The following is a 15,814-nucleotide window of genomic DNA, read 5'->3' on the forward strand; positions in this document are numbered from 1 at the left end:
TGTTTTGTTGCTGATCTTTTTATTGAGTTTAAATGCCATTGTCGAATCTCAACCCGTCAACATTGTATCTCCCTTCCAAGCAAGTCGCATCTCTGCCCAGAAGTACCTATAAGTAGCATAGAACTTATCTTCCTAACCCTGGGACTGCGGTATGAGGCTTAGTGCAAGACCTATTTTCTATTTTCTTATTTAAGACTATATTCTTCAACACCACAACGAGACATTAAAATCTAAATCAGTGTTGAAGAAAAGGTAATAGTCTCAGCAATTTGCTCTTTTTCAAACTTCACCTTGTATATAATGTAAAGTACAAGTCAAATATTTGTCGTTGTAGACACCGCAGTATACAGTTTCTAATTAAGTATATAATTATGAAATCACCTCACTCACCGCAATTATACAAAGTTAAAATAATTTTATAAGAAATTAAAATACTTTATATGTATGTATATATATAAAGTTCCAGTTCAAATTCCTATACAAAACCACAAACGATACACGTACCAACCATGCAGCAAAGATTGTAAAAAGCATCTTATTATATATGTATATAGAATAGAACGGGTAGAGAATGAAATTGAATTGCATAGGTATTATAAATTATATTTTTAATTATTATATTAACGTAGTAGAACCTATTTTACCTTCAGCCAACAGTACGAAGTCTTCTGTTGTTTCAGCAGCCAGTCTTTATACATATTTCTGCAGTCGAAGTGTCTGCGTCACATTACAGGGAGCATTACTGCGTTCCAGTTTTGAAGGGTAAGAGTGCTGGCGAAATTACAGGCACATGGAACTTGTCAACTTATGTCTCAAGGTGACGGGCGTCACTGCGCAGTGCCCCTCAGATCCTTGCGATTTGAAACTCAGAGTGACACTGTAACTGTTGTGTATATCCACCAGGTGGACATAATATCAGAAAAAAAACTAGCGTGTGGCGGTGTGACCTCTTTGCATCGTCGTCCCACCTTTTTATTTCAATTTCTTTTTTTATTCTCACACTAGTATTTAAATTCAAATTTTGAATTGTTCCATTTTGCCTCGCATTCTGATTTTGTTTCGTTCTGTCGTCACTCTCTATCCGATCGCGGTAGGGAACGCATCTCTTCTTATATTTTTGAACCTTTTACTAGTTATATTTACACCGTTTACATTTTAAAGAGCATAATTTATTGTTAAACCTGAATACCTATAAAACTTACTAAATAGCAGCCCTATTACAAGCCGAAGTGGCATTAACGGCACTAGAACAATGTCCGCACACGTTCATATTTACGTACATAACACTTAACATAGTAAACATTATTATCTTAATAGTATGTACTATTATGAATCGAAATTAAGCAAACAGAACATATTAGCGAAACCTTGGCCTAGTGTGTTAAAAAGGAGGAAAAAGAGAAAAGAATTAAAAACCAACGACACATCGATTCCTTTCGATGTGTCAACAAAACTAAAAGAACAAATATTTTTACTATTTATGTATTTGTAACTACGTATTTTGCGAACCTCGTGACGTGACAGGGTCACAAATATAGAAGTACCTACTCAATAAACTGAAGAATAAAGTGGTACTTATGAAAACCAAGTGTAGGAAGATGTTGTACTTCTTCCACGTCATGAGGAACAATAAGTACAAATTATTCCAGCTTATCATCCAAGGCAAAACCGCTGGAAAACGAAAATGAAAAATTTGAGGAAATAGTTCGGCTACAGTAAGTACCAATTCGATCTTTAGAGCGGCAGCTTCTTAAGTCAGGATTGCCATGAAGTTGTCGAACCTTCGAAAGGAAGAATCCCAGAAAGAAGAAGATTGATGTATTTATGTATATACGTAAGAAGATTGATGTATTGTATTTATTTATGTATACTATTAATTTCAAATTTGGGCCAGCGTGGTGAATTATGACCTAAACCCTCGCCTAAGAGGAGATCCGGGACCAACAGTGGGACGTATAAATGGATTGATGATGATAATAAATATATTAATTTACTAATTATCAGTCACTTAACTGTAAAGGAAAATATCACGATGAAACATATCGTAAAACAGAAATAAGTTTTTGAAGAGATGTACGCTGCTCAACTTTTATGACGGACTTCTCCTAAGGGAAATTCCATGCTCAACAGTGGGCATATATGAGTAATAACCCATTATCACTAGATTATAAAGATATTTGTTCTTTTTCTCACTTAGTGTTCCCAGTATCTCTTTATCAGTTTCATGACCAGTACTGAAAATGCGTCATACAGAGATTACGTACTTAATTTTAATCGAGTATCTATTAACTAGAGTTAAGTAGCATTATTATTATACAACTTTTTATTTTCACGGTTTCACGCTCCATGGTTATAGGCTGACTGGCCAGCGGTAGAGGTGCCGTTGGCCAATCTATTCAGATCTCTTTTTTGCTGTATCTCTCGTGTATCAAATTATTACTAAAAACGTCTCGAATTCAGTTTCATGGGTAGATACAGTGAGTATGGATTGTCAGAAAACAGTTGGTGATAATAGTAACGCCTCAAGAAATCAAGATGAGGATAGTCGTCGACAGCGAAAAAGGATGGATACGAAAAGCAACAGGCACATAAAAATAATTGTTTTTATTCCTTATTTCTATTTCAGGCACCTTCATATTAGACACTTATTAGAAGCACTATAGTGTCGTGTCAGTCAGTATCTAGTCTGCAAAAGAGAATCACGCGTATCTCGGCTGTGGCTGCGATATCAAAAAATTTATAGAGTCACCGAAGACGCACCACCGCAGCTCTTATAAAAGAAACCTAAACATAGTGATGAAACTGAATGTCAAAGATTTACAATTGTCCGAATCACATACGAAACATTCAATCCAATATACTAACTTGTGTGGAAAAGTTATAACCCTGCACTTATTTCCCGAGTCGTGTTGTCATCCTATCAGATGGTTCCGGAGCAAATCTAAGCGAAACACCTTTAAACGAAGTAAATGGTAACAAAAAATATATAATGAATTAATATAAAAATGAGACTGCTGTTTAACCGCTCACGCGATACATGCAGCCGTAGACGCCATACCACACCTGGAGGTGCCGGTGATGATTTTATACTAATTTATCGGATATCGAAGTTATAACAGGTAAAAGAATTAATATTAATTGCTATTATAAATAACTTCAAAAATACGTCACGACAATCGTGTGTGTTATTGTTTGGGCTGGTGATTTCGGTGTTTATTTATTGAAAACATACCGTAAGTAGCGTTTTTTAAGTTTACCCTGAATATAAATGTTTATAAACTATACTTTAAGGAGTAATTTCATGGTAAACGTTAGAACCACGTAAACGGAATATTATCATATTTATCCAAGTACACCAAAAATTTCATTATTGCTTTTTAGGTGGAGGATTTTCGGTGTATTACTGCATTTTATTTGAGATGTTTTTGTTGGTAGTACGGAGGGAATTTATTTAGCAATGCAGAATAATAATGTTTATTTATAAATACTTGTATTTAAACGGAATCCTTTTCTATTTTGCGAAACCTAATAGCCGCCATTTTGCGGTAGGAGGAGCGCATCGCGTGAGCGGTTATGATACATTAAAACAATATGATTCGGAGTCGAAAACATTACAAAAAGACAATACAATTGCAAAACATACAACGAAATATTTCCCTCAACAGCACAAAAGTTCATACATTGAAATTATGAGAAAAATAATGAAAGAGCAAAATAGAAATTTTAATATATCCTATGTAATTTTTCATACAATACATACGATGATGAACAAATACATAAAATAAAGGAAGAATTATCTAGAATTTCAAAATATAATGAAAACGTTAAATACTTAGAATTGAAAAATGTGTCTAGATAATCTCAGTACAGAGAACTAAAAAAACCGAGCTCAAAATTACGCGGAATTACGTATAAATACTAAATTTTATTGAAATCAGTTACCGGAAAGTGCGCAAACCCGGATTCATCCCCTAGTTTGCCACTATACGGAGATAATAAAAATCGGTTCTCACTACTCAAAGTATATTGAGAGAGAAAATCGCCTTGATTTGGAGAATAGCAAAATCAACCATTAAAATAATTGCTCCTTATAATGAAATTTAAGCGCTATTTATAAAAACGATTCTTCATGCGTGAACTGCCACCCTTAGAGGTGGACAATTTTCTTCAATATTAAATGGGACCATTATGGAGGTACCTTCTTTCCAACAAAAAAAGAATCACGAAAATCGGTTCACAAATACCGGAGTTATCGCGTAACATACATACAAAAAAACATACAGTCAAATTGAGAACCTCCTCCTGTTTTTGAAGTCGGTCAAGAAAGCAATAAAGTCAATAATGTGAAATTTTTGGCGAATGTTATTGTTAATTTTAAGGGTTCAACACTATTGACATGCGTCGCAACAACAGAAGAACATATACATTTTCAAAAACCGAGGATGAAGGAAAAAGATAACGATAATACATTCCAATCATTGACTTACAATTATATGGACGTCAGGTCCGCGCTAAAAAGTGTCCGAACTTATAGGGCGTTAAAATCGTATACAGAGCGTCATTCACGCTTTAGTCTTCGTTTGTTCGACTGACAGCGAAGCAAGCAAAATTAGACAGTACTGCGATGACATTACAATTTAAATTCAACGTTTTAGCTTTTCAATATTCCTTTACATGTCGCTACGTTTAAATAGGTTGACTTGGGACTTTTTTTCGTGGTTTTTGTATTAGACCCGTCGTCCATTTATTTGTAAGTCAATAATTCCAATGTACAAAGTATAAATAATAAACATCTAGCCCTAGAGCTTTTAACTAAGCAAACAAATTGACATTCTTTGCTTGTCTGAAACTTGGGCCAATGACTTACAAATATAATGAATCTTGCAAATTATGAATTGGCTTTTAAAAACACGCTGCACATGGTGGTGTGGCTATATTCGTAAAAAATAATATGAAATTCAAGGAAAGAACCGATTTAAATAAGATGTCAGCTGAACTACATTCTGAACTTGTGGATTTAGAAATAAAGATGAAACCACACAATAATAATAAAATATGTTTATATGGAGCAGAGTACAATGTTAAGATTTTTGAAAATACATCAACAACAATACTTCACAAAGTAACTAAAGAAAACAAGCAGCTGGTAATTGCAGGTGATTTCAATATCGATCTCAAAGAATCACGGAAACTAGTAAAATCTGTATTGATAATTTTATTGTTAACTCTAAATATAACTCTATCACCGGCTATGTAACTAGACATAAATTATCCGATCATAATGTCATCTAATGTACAGTAATAGTAAATAACAAATAGTTTATCAAAAATTCCTATTTCGCCCAGAAATGGACTGAATGTAATAAAATGTATTTTCATTATTTAATATATAAGAATTATAAATTCATCGAACAAATTTTAAATACGGGTGACACATTCTCACATTGACTCATGATCTCACATTAAAATCATATTACAAAATTGAAGACTACGTGTTAGATAAAGATGTATGGAAAGACGACATGGCTCCAGAATCCACACAAATTTGATTCAAAGTGTATTCCATAGCATTTAAGTTTATTTGAAAAGAGCAATCCCTAGACTTTCTTGCTCGTTCTTCTCAGGGAGGTCAGTGTAGTGAACGAGCAGTAGCTTAAATGTGACGTTTTCAAATGTAAATTTATTTTATCTATGGAATAAATAATCTTTGACGTTGACTTTGACTCAATCTTTTCACATAGACAAGATATGTAAAAAACTCTCATCTGCAAATTATGCCTTACTTAAACTTAAACCACTAGTAAATAAATAAAGTATTTTAAGTGTATACTATGCTTACATTCAATCAATTATTGTTTATGCTTTAACTGTCAGCGGAAATTTTTCTGATATTGAGAGAGTGTTGGTCTTGTAAAAGCAATCAATACGTATTATCGCGGGTATTCACAAACGTTTATCTGAATAATGATAATATATAGATCATTATAATGGATGATATAGCGAAGATATCAGACAAATATACATATAACACGAGAAATAAACTAGTAACAAATAAAACCAGATTAGTAAAAAGGTAAAAACAGGGTGTAAATATGAAAATTAACATGTACAATAAACGACCAGTTAGTATATCTGAAATGGAAATCGCTGCATTCAGGCAAACATCAAAACTTTGAAAAACACGCTTTTTACAAAATCAACGAATTTGTGGATTCAAATCTAAATGAATATTCATTTTATTCAAAAAATCATGACTCTATGTTTACCCGTATAATAAATTGACTTACCTATAGGCAACGTTCTGTGTTATCTTGGTGAATAACTTGGCTTTATACTGAGTATCTGGCCGAGTAGCCTGTCTAGTTTCAGCTTTCTAGTGAAATAAATGCGGTCGATTTTTCGCATTTCTGGATAAATATGACATTATGGACCCCTTGTATCAGCGATTCACAACACTCTTGAACGGTGATGACCTCGTCCACATAGTTCTGCATGTCAATGTTTCAATGTCTGTTTTCAATCTATGTTTAGAGCTCCTTGTGAAAGAGTTCGTCCAGGTAAGAACTGCCACCTTACCTATTTCTGCCGCCAAGCAGTAATGTTAGCATTACCGCGTTCCGGTTTTGAAGGGTAAGGGTGCTGGTGAAATTACAGGCACATGGGACTTGTCAATGTCTCAGGGCGACGGGCGCAGTAGCAGTGCCCCTCAGATCTTTGTGATTTAAAGCTCTGAGTGGCACTGCAACTGTTGTAGACACGCGCACGATTGTTGACCGTCACTTAGGGTCGTATTCCAGAACTCTACTCAATGCTCAAGTCAGGACTTGAGCAGACTTGAGTATGATTTCAAGCACTGGAAATACTCGTCATGAACAAAAAAGTTATTTTTTACTTCTCCAAAATCAATAAAATCGTTTGTTATCAGAGATTGCGCTTTATTTGTCGAGCTGAGATTACCGTGTTATCAGTAGATAATCTTTTCTTTTATCTCTTGTTGTCAATAGCTGTGTTGTCGTCTCGATTTTTTCAAATTGCACAGCATTGTTAAAATTTAAAATAAATTAATAATGATGGTCACCAGATGGCGCTCCTTGCAACTGCGCTTTTTTTGTAAATGGTCCAGTTGTAGCATTCGCAGTGTTATTATTGGGGCCACAACGACACAAAATTATATCTCGGAAAACTGACTTTTTATGAAATATATGAAAAAGTAACAGTAGAACTCCTTGGGAGACAGTTCGTCCAAGATACAACATACTGCCCACCTTACCGATTTCTGCCGTTCTAGTTTTGAAGTTAGCTTCTGTTTCAGGGTGACGGTGCTTCTCAGATTTTTGCGATTTAAAGCTCTGAACGGCACTGCGACTGTTATGGACAGGCGTTTCGCTTACCATCAGGCGCGCGACATGTTCGTCCCGGCACTTGGTATCATAAAAAAATTACAACGTAAGGTAAATATCCCAGTGGTTGGCGCTTTTAGACGAAAAATCGCGTGTTTTGCCGAAAAAATACATAATTATCAGTCAAACTGACTACCTAGGATTGTAAACATGTTAAACGGTTTGTCATTTATCTTTGAGAAACTATAAAATTTTAAATAATTATGGCATTATTAAAATATTCCAGTTTTTCGCAACACCCGCTTGTTATAGCAAGCGACATAGCATATTACAATTTCGTCGTTTACTATAAACAAAGTGGCAAATAGCGTGTTGCATATTTTTAATCGCTTGCGATAAAAGTAACACAAAGTGAAACGTCTGAAAGACTTAAAAAAATGTAAAATTAGAAAAATGGTTTTTTTTGCTTTCATTTTTGTTATCGGATTTTTTAATAGCAATTTTTTTTAAACCATTTATGTTAAGCTTAATTTTCAAAAAAAAAATTTGCTATTACACAATCGGTTACGAAATTCATTATTAGATATTAAAATTCAATTTAACATCACAATCATAAAAAAACTATTCTTAAAATTTTTATTTTATCGCTAACACTAAGTCGACCGTATTACGACGACATTAGCCGAAATTATACAAACTAGCAATACTGTATCGAAACAAATATTGTATATTTATTCGCCATTGACTCAAAAGTATAAAGCTACTTAACACACAGACTTAGTACTCTCTTGCTATTTACACACAAATACAACACCACTGCTTTATTAGGCGAAAATAAGCTTCATTGTAATGGAAGGTGAGTGTTACGGATTTGTTTTCGACAGTGATTTTTACAAATGAACATTACTGATGTTTTTCTCATACCAACTGTATAATAATGAACGGTTGTACAGTCAAGAACACGGCAAGAAAGCGGCATAGAGTTGGATTTAAATCTTAAGTGTCAAGTTAAACGTGCTCTTTACCCTGTACCGTTAAACCATACTTGAATATTGTGCTCAGCTACCACAAAAACCTAATAGTACCGGTTTTGAAAGGTGCTGGTGGTGCTGGTGAAATGGGACTTATCAACTTATGTCTCAGTACGACGGTCGCAGTGGCCCCCTTAGGTCTTTGCGAAATCTCAGAGTGGCACTGCAGCTATTATAGGTACCCATAGGTGCACAACTTGTTTTTCCCATCACTATAATATTTTACTTTTTTTAAATGCTTTTTTTATTTTATTTCTTTTATTACCAAGTGACGGAACGAACAAGACGTGCGCCTGGTGGTAAGCGACACGCTTGTCCATAGTTGCAGTGCCACTGAGAGCCTTAAAATGCAAAGATCTGAATGGCACGGCCAGTGCACCCCTCACCCTGTAGTTTCACCTCAGTAATGCCCACATTACTGCTAGCCGGCAGAAGTAGATAAGATGGCAAGTACTTCCCTGGATAAACTCTCTCTACTGCTACTTAATTCTATCTATATAATATTTATATGTATATTATATATTCTATATATGTATAAATCTACCTCATCTCTACTTGGGGGGTGGAATATGTATGGAAAACTATGTACGCTTCCCGGTAGGACCACTTCGGGAAATAAACTTTTGGAAATTTATTCTAGTCTGGGCATTTTGAGTCGTGCCCCAGAGTGAATTTCGTTGCTCTGGCACTTATGTTATAAGAAATTCATTAAATAGAGACCAGGTCGTTGGTGTAGTTGCCTGGAACATCTTCTTTGTCCTGGCCTTATGTCCCACTTCTTTTGGGGTCGGCCCTCCTAGTCCGCGCGTGTCACTCCAAGCCACTCAGAGTTTACACACATCGTTTTCATGTCTCTTTGAACGGTTCCAATCCAAGTAGTCTGGGGTCTGCCTGTTCGTCTTTTGACAGTTTCAGTTTCTAGCGCCAATATTGTTTTGGTCGTAAGGCTATTATCCCTATGCATTCCGTGGCCATACCAACGTAATCAGTTTTCCCTGTGTAGGTGCCAGTATAGAAGTCCCTCGGATATACTTGTTTTTTATTTTATCCACCAGGGCAACAAAGTAGCTTTAGCAAGTAGTTGATAGCTGGTAGCTGTAAAGTGCGTGGTCAAGAGCACGTCAAGCTTGACACTTAAGATTTAAATCCAATTCTATGCCGCTTGCCATAAGAACAGTCCGAAGTACAAAATGTCAAGTTTGACGTGCTCTTGACTGTACCTGGCTGAGTGAAGAAAATCTTTTATAGAATTCTCACAGATGGCGCTAAGACGAAAAAGTAGTTAAAAACCAAAAACAAAGATCTGCAACAAGTACATGGAAAAATTCCACTGGTTTGTTCCGTAGCTCAGTTGAGAGAGCGTCTGGCACAGATTGCTGCAAGCGCTGGTTCGAATCTAGCAGGAACGATGGAATTTTTTTAAGTATTCGATCTTTGTATTATTATTTTTTGTTTTAGAAATATCTACTTTTTCTTAATTTCTATCTAGGTTACAATAAAAAATATTTTTTTTACTTCTTTCTGCCTTTATCTTGTGTTAGTACATAGATATCATAGATACGAGTATATCATTAGGCGATTATGAAACACGATGTCACGTCTATATTAGCTCAACGATGATAAGTGATAAATGCTGATAGATATATAGCATTAGTTCAAGGAATAAAAATAAACTCGCTCTCCTTGACGTCTTCACAAAGTCACAAATTCATATAAGAGGCAATCTAAATATTAGAAGCATCTATTATGAGATTCCGAATGATGTTCAAAATTCGCCATTTACGAGGTTATTACGCAGCTTTTGCGTGCTTGGATTATAAAAATCCACGATTAGTAACCCGTCTAGCTCTTGCAGGTTGCTTCCATGTTTTAAATAAATATTGTATAGAACAATGTCCATTTTAGACTCACAATTTTTTTTTGTCACAAATTTATATCCATCTAATTATACGTTATAAAATAATGTAAGTTTCATTCATAAAACTTTGAAATAAGTTGGAGAAAAAATGATATGAATTTTTGAATAGGAAAAGAAATTAAACAATTTATTTTAGACAGTTACAAGTCCATATGGTGTTAGTAGTAGTATAGTGTAGGTACTTACAACTATGTTAGTAGAAAGCAAAGTATTTGTTTTCATGAATAAGGGTGGACATTAAATACTTAAGGATTGGGCTGTCCATCCTCTCTGCTACCACCTTAAGAAGACTGTTAGTACTGCCTTTCACTCTGGCCAACAGGGATGCCACTCTATTTCGAACGACTACCTTGTTAATATTTGTTTAACGTAACATGACTTACATTTTGACATTTTATTCTTCAATGTTGAGACAATCTCTGTGAAGTTCAAATTAAAGAAGTCGAACATTTTCAAGGTGAGAGTGAATAGGCATTATTTAGGTGCGCTTGCTACGTCGTCGACCTTATCGTCACTTTCCATCAGGCGAAGTGGAAGTCAAATGCGCACATATTTTTTTATATAACTATATAACTCCCTCAATTCTGATCACTGATAATAAGATTCCGTTTGATATTCAAAGATTTTACGTATATGAGGGCAACTTTATAACAGAAGTTCATATTCAGATGAACCATGTTAAAAAGAGTAATATATTTTTTTAGTGACATTTCAGATCGTCATGTTTCGGATTCGGAACTGATACTTCTCTTCCAGCTATTTTTTTTTAAAAAACAAAAAGTAGATTTTTGTTCTAATAGATTGCCTCTTATATGAATTTATGACTTTGTGAAGACGTCAAGGAGAGCGAGTTTATTTTTATTCCTTGAACTAATGCTATCTGTCTATCAGCATTTATCACTTATCATCGTTGAGCTAATATAGACGTGACATCGTGTTTCATAATCGCCTAATGATATACTCGTATCTATGATATCTATGTACTAACACAAGATAAAGGCAGAAAGAAGTAATTTAAAATTATTTTTTATTGTAACCTAGACAGAAATTAAGAAAAACTAGCTATTTCTAAAACAAAAAATAATAATACAAAGATCGAACACTCAAAAAAATTCCTTCTATCTGGCCGGATTCGAACCGACGTCTTCTAGCATACCGTGCCAGACGCAATACCAACTAAGCCACGGAACAACAAAGTCGTGTCTTTGTATTTGCTTTTTTCAATTTTTAGCCGTAGCTAAATACACATAGAATAATTCGTGACGTCCATGTGATGTCGTTTCAAATCCGGCCGGATCGAAGGAACTAGGAAAAATATGCAACAATTGTTCATAGTAAATAACGAAATTGTGGTTTCCTATGTCGGTTGTGATAACAAGTGGGATCGCTTACATTATTATTTTTTAATATCGATTAGGTCAGTTACACTAAAATATAAAAAAACAGTTGAGCTAACGATAAACTTAGCTTTTGCTATAAATTCTATTTGCTGTAATTTTGGCAGGAAATGTCTACGCGGCCTTGTCCGTTATAGTTTAAAATATATAGTTTGCCTTATAAGCGCTGTTCAGGTAAAAATGTCGCTTAGGATAAATCGGCGGTCATGGCTCAATTTATGTTGACTAGATTTGTATGCTTATAAATCACAAAGATTTGATTTGATTTGATAAATTGATACGAATTTCAGGAAAACTTGATAACCCGCCACCGTACTCCCAATCGCAGCCTCAGCAAGCGAACGTTCAGACCAATCAGTACCATCCTCCGCAGCCTCCGCCAGTCGTTGTGTTTCCTGGTGAAGTCATTCATCAAATAAATATAGTTTCTCCTGTAGTGGTCAGTCAATACGCCGTTGGACCAAAACCTTCCCGGATAACTTGTCGTTCTTGCGGAGCTGACGCTGTAACCAGAGTTGAATATAAGGCCTCAACAAAAACTCACTTGATCGCATTATTTCTTTGTCTCTTCGGGTAAGTGATTACTTTTACCATCGAGTATATAACCAGAAATAGAGACGAAATGTCATTTAATTTTTTTGAAAATGATTCTGCCAAATCATTACGGTGACAACTCCACTCCGATTGGCGGATTCACAGGTGTCGTCAATTGTTTCACTTCAAAACGACGAGTTTAACTTGAGCTTTGCTATAATGGGCGAAAATTGAAAAATTTGTCGGTAATGTACAGGAAATAATCACGGGATTGCATGATTTAATTCCGCTTTCCCTTTCCAACATTAAGGGACTAGATGTAGACTGGAATTCCACCCCTATGTTGTGGATATTTTAAAGTCTCGCATGAAGCGTTACGCTTCCACATTTATATGGCAAACGGCTAAGGAGTGGAATACCCTGCCTGCGGACTCAAACATGTATTACCCTAACGAAATTGAAGGGTTACAATAACTTAGTAGAGGTATGATAAGACTTAGGTAATCAGGTCCCGATTTTTGGGCGACATAGGGATACCTGATTTGCCGCGTCCTGACGCTCCGGTGGTGTAATAACACTTAGGGCGGTTAGAAACCTCAGCCAATGCGTGACGAATGCGGAGAGCAGTCGTATCGTTTCGGTTCTCTGGTTCGCGCAGCCATTTTGTCTTGCTACCACCACATCAAACGTTAAGAAGTTTTGTTGTGCCCGATACAAAGACCTGCCCTATTTATGGAAGACAGAACATAAACTATACGAATAAGTATACAACGAGGGCTTTAAATTTTACTAGAAATTTGCGATGAGAACAACAACAACAAATACAAGCTTCGATATGGCGCCATGATAATACCACGTACCTACAACGTAAAGGTTCACAGAGGCTCACTAGGAGGCCCGCCCAACTTGTAGTGAAAGAAGAATTTGGGTAATATAATACGCATCTTCCCTGGACGTTTTAACTTTGGCGTATTGAAGGCAAGAGTGAATAGGCATTATTTAGGTGTGCATTCTCCACCGTTGACCTCATCGTCACTTTTCATCAAGAGTGATGAATGTAAAATGCGCACTTATTATTTTATTATAAAAAAGACGAGAGAATCCTGTACAAAAGCGTATATTAATTTCTCTCTATCAATTACAGGTGCTGGTGCTGCGTTTGCATCCCGTATTGCACAGATTCCTGTCGGAATGCAGACCACTACTGTCCCAATTGTAACGCATTCATTGGAGCACACTCCTCCTAGCAGTGTATCTTTTCGAGAAGCACTAAGTTCCTTACGACCATTACGACCGACGTCTGTTCAGTGTTAAATATAGGTCGATGCTTGAAAGGCAAAATATTCGTATTGAGTTATATATACCGTTGGAATCAGAAACGTTAACAGATTCCAAAATGTCGCTTACCCCATTTTGTCTTTCAAGCGTCGAAGTCATTTGTGAACGCTGAAGTGTCAAAGTACGTTTTTTTATTTATGTGTTAACTGTTCAAAATTTGGCAATAGGACATATCAATTTGAAAATTATCAGATATCGCTACGTGGAAAAGATTATCACGTTTTTTTGCAGAAAACACATTGCTATTACAATTTTAAAATATAGTTAGGTTTTTTTGCACAGCATATATTTGTGTTGCAATATTTATCTACATAATTTTGTGAGAATATTCCTCTTGTTTGTTGTCATAATTGATACAAAGATCGTACAATATCAAAGACACATGGAACCAGCGACGTTTTCGCCTAACGCGGGCTATCCCTCTCCCGACTGAACTAACGGAACAAGCCAGCAGACCTTACCAATGTCTTTGAGTGTTTGTTTTTGGTTATAACGGTTTCTTTGCCTCATGCTTATAATATTTATGTTGTTTGAATTATTGAGTACGAAAACTGGCATTATTTTGTGATCGCGAAAGTAATTATGCGAGGATCGTGACAAGTGGAGATAGCTGGTCTTTGCCTGTTGCAATGAGAGGTAACTGTGATGATATCAACCGTCTCCTCGCCAAATGTCGTATCATTTGCCTCGCCACGGAGCAAGGCGGTCTTACCCAGTTTTCAAAAGCAATAATTAATAATAATAACATGCCTTTATTCAAAAACACAGCTTAGGCTCAATTTATACTGCAGCGAAACGGAATGGAAGCAAAATTTTGTAACGATATTGTTAACGATATTGTTGGAAGATTTTGGCTAATATCTAGTGTTGTGTTACAATCATGACCAGGTCGTATTTTGCATACTACATTGTATATTGTATTATACTCGAACCAATATGGTTATTGAAATGTATCACTTTTACAAACTGTTACATGTTACATGAATTTGTTAAAATTTTTCACAATAAATTCAAGTACATATTATAGCTAAAATTGTCCTTTGTTGAATTTTTTTTCTTCTTTCCATAAAGGAAAAGGCAAAGGTTTTACACCATACAGCCAAGTCTTGGTACATTATTCTTTTTTGGACATGAAGTTTAATTATGTTTCTGTAAATATGGCCGCCACCATTGACTTACAAATAAATGGACGACGGGTTTAATACAAAAACCACGAAAAAAATGTCACAAGTCAACCTATTTAAACGTAGTGACATGTAAAGGAATATGAAAAAGCCAAAACGTTGAATTTAAATTGTACTATGTATATGTATTGTAACTTCGCTGTCAGTCGAACAAACGAAGACTCAAGCGTGAATGACGCTCTATATACGATTTTAACGCCCTATAAGTTCGGACACTTTTTAGCGCGGACCTGACGTCCATATAATTGTAAGTCAATGGCCGCCACAAAGAGGATAGGCAAATTGAGGCGGCGTGCTTGGATTGACTCGGGATTCCTTAAAACTTATTATATTAATATATTATTATAGGGTATTTTAGTTCGAAATTCGTATAATTTCGAGTTTTAATCTTCGATTAAGGCACATTGGCACTATCCTATTCCACTTTAAACTAGATTTCACAAAATAATAAAAACGACACTTTTCCCTCCAAAAGGTCCAGAGCGAATCCCGTCATTTGTTGAATTACGGATGACATTTTACTTTTATATCGGTGTTGCCAATTAATATTTCTTAATGCCATGGACTGTATCGTAACTATAAGCTTTGCTTGCAATCTGCCATCTGTTGTCATCTTTTTGGTATTATTGTTGGTCATAGCCAATACCGCCAAAACAGCTATTCCACGATGATGTTTGGCGGTTTTGGCGGGAAAAAAAAATGTATAAATAACTCGCAATATAAATTGAGGCTGATTGTAAGTCAATGAGGCTGAGCCATATATATAGTACAGAGAAGAAATTCAGTTATTTAAAATTTCAATAGAATAAAGTAAGACAAACAGATAGAAAGCTGTAACAAATGCAAGGACTCTTTCTCCTAAACTAGATAAGTGTCTGTGTGTTAGGAGACGGTGTTCAGTTAGGCAGGATAAAAACATGTGCCTGTATTTAAAAGCAAAATTACATACTAATGGTCGTATTTTTTCATTTTAAATATAAATATAACTTATTTAGTTTGACACAGCTACAGCTTAAGGCGTATATGGCATGAAAAGGTCTCTTTTTTATAGTTTAGTCTTTTTTTAACGATT

The 15,814-nt window shown here is 35.4% G+C and overlaps 1 protein-coding gene across 1 annotated transcript; it reads left to right on the top strand.

Moving 5' to 3' along the window:
* Positions 1-8,149: 8,149 nt before the first annotated feature.
* On the top strand, positions 8,150-14,551 carry LOC113225666 (lipopolysaccharide-induced tumor necrosis factor-alpha factor homolog). The gene is made up of 3 exons (XM_026458040.1): positions 8,150-8,196; positions 11,977-12,259; positions 13,365-14,551. Exons 1-3 carry the CDS (start codon positions 8,190-8,192, stop codon positions 13,465-13,467), a joined length of 393 nt encoding a protein of 130 aa, XP_026313825.1. The 5' UTR covers positions 8,150-8,189; the 3' UTR covers positions 13,468-14,551.
* The last annotated feature ends 1,263 nt before the right edge of the window (positions 14,552-15,814 follow it).

The sequence above is a fragment of the Hyposmocoma kahamanoa genome, unplaced genomic scaffold (assembly GCF_003589595.1).
Source record: "Hyposmocoma kahamanoa isolate Upper Pololo Valley unplaced genomic scaffold, ASM358959v1 169, whole genome shotgun sequence".
NCBI classification, from domain to species: Eukaryota; Metazoa; Arthropoda; class Insecta; order Lepidoptera; family Cosmopterigidae; genus Hyposmocoma; species Hyposmocoma kahamanoa.

Bases quoted from the DNA above. Each gene is read 5' to 3' on its own strand.
- LOC113225666 (XM_026458040.1), top strand. The intron at 12,260-13,364 runs GTAAGTGATTAC...TATCAATTACAG, and splicing joins TTATTTCTTTGTCTCTTCGG to GTGCTGGTGCTGCGTTTGCA.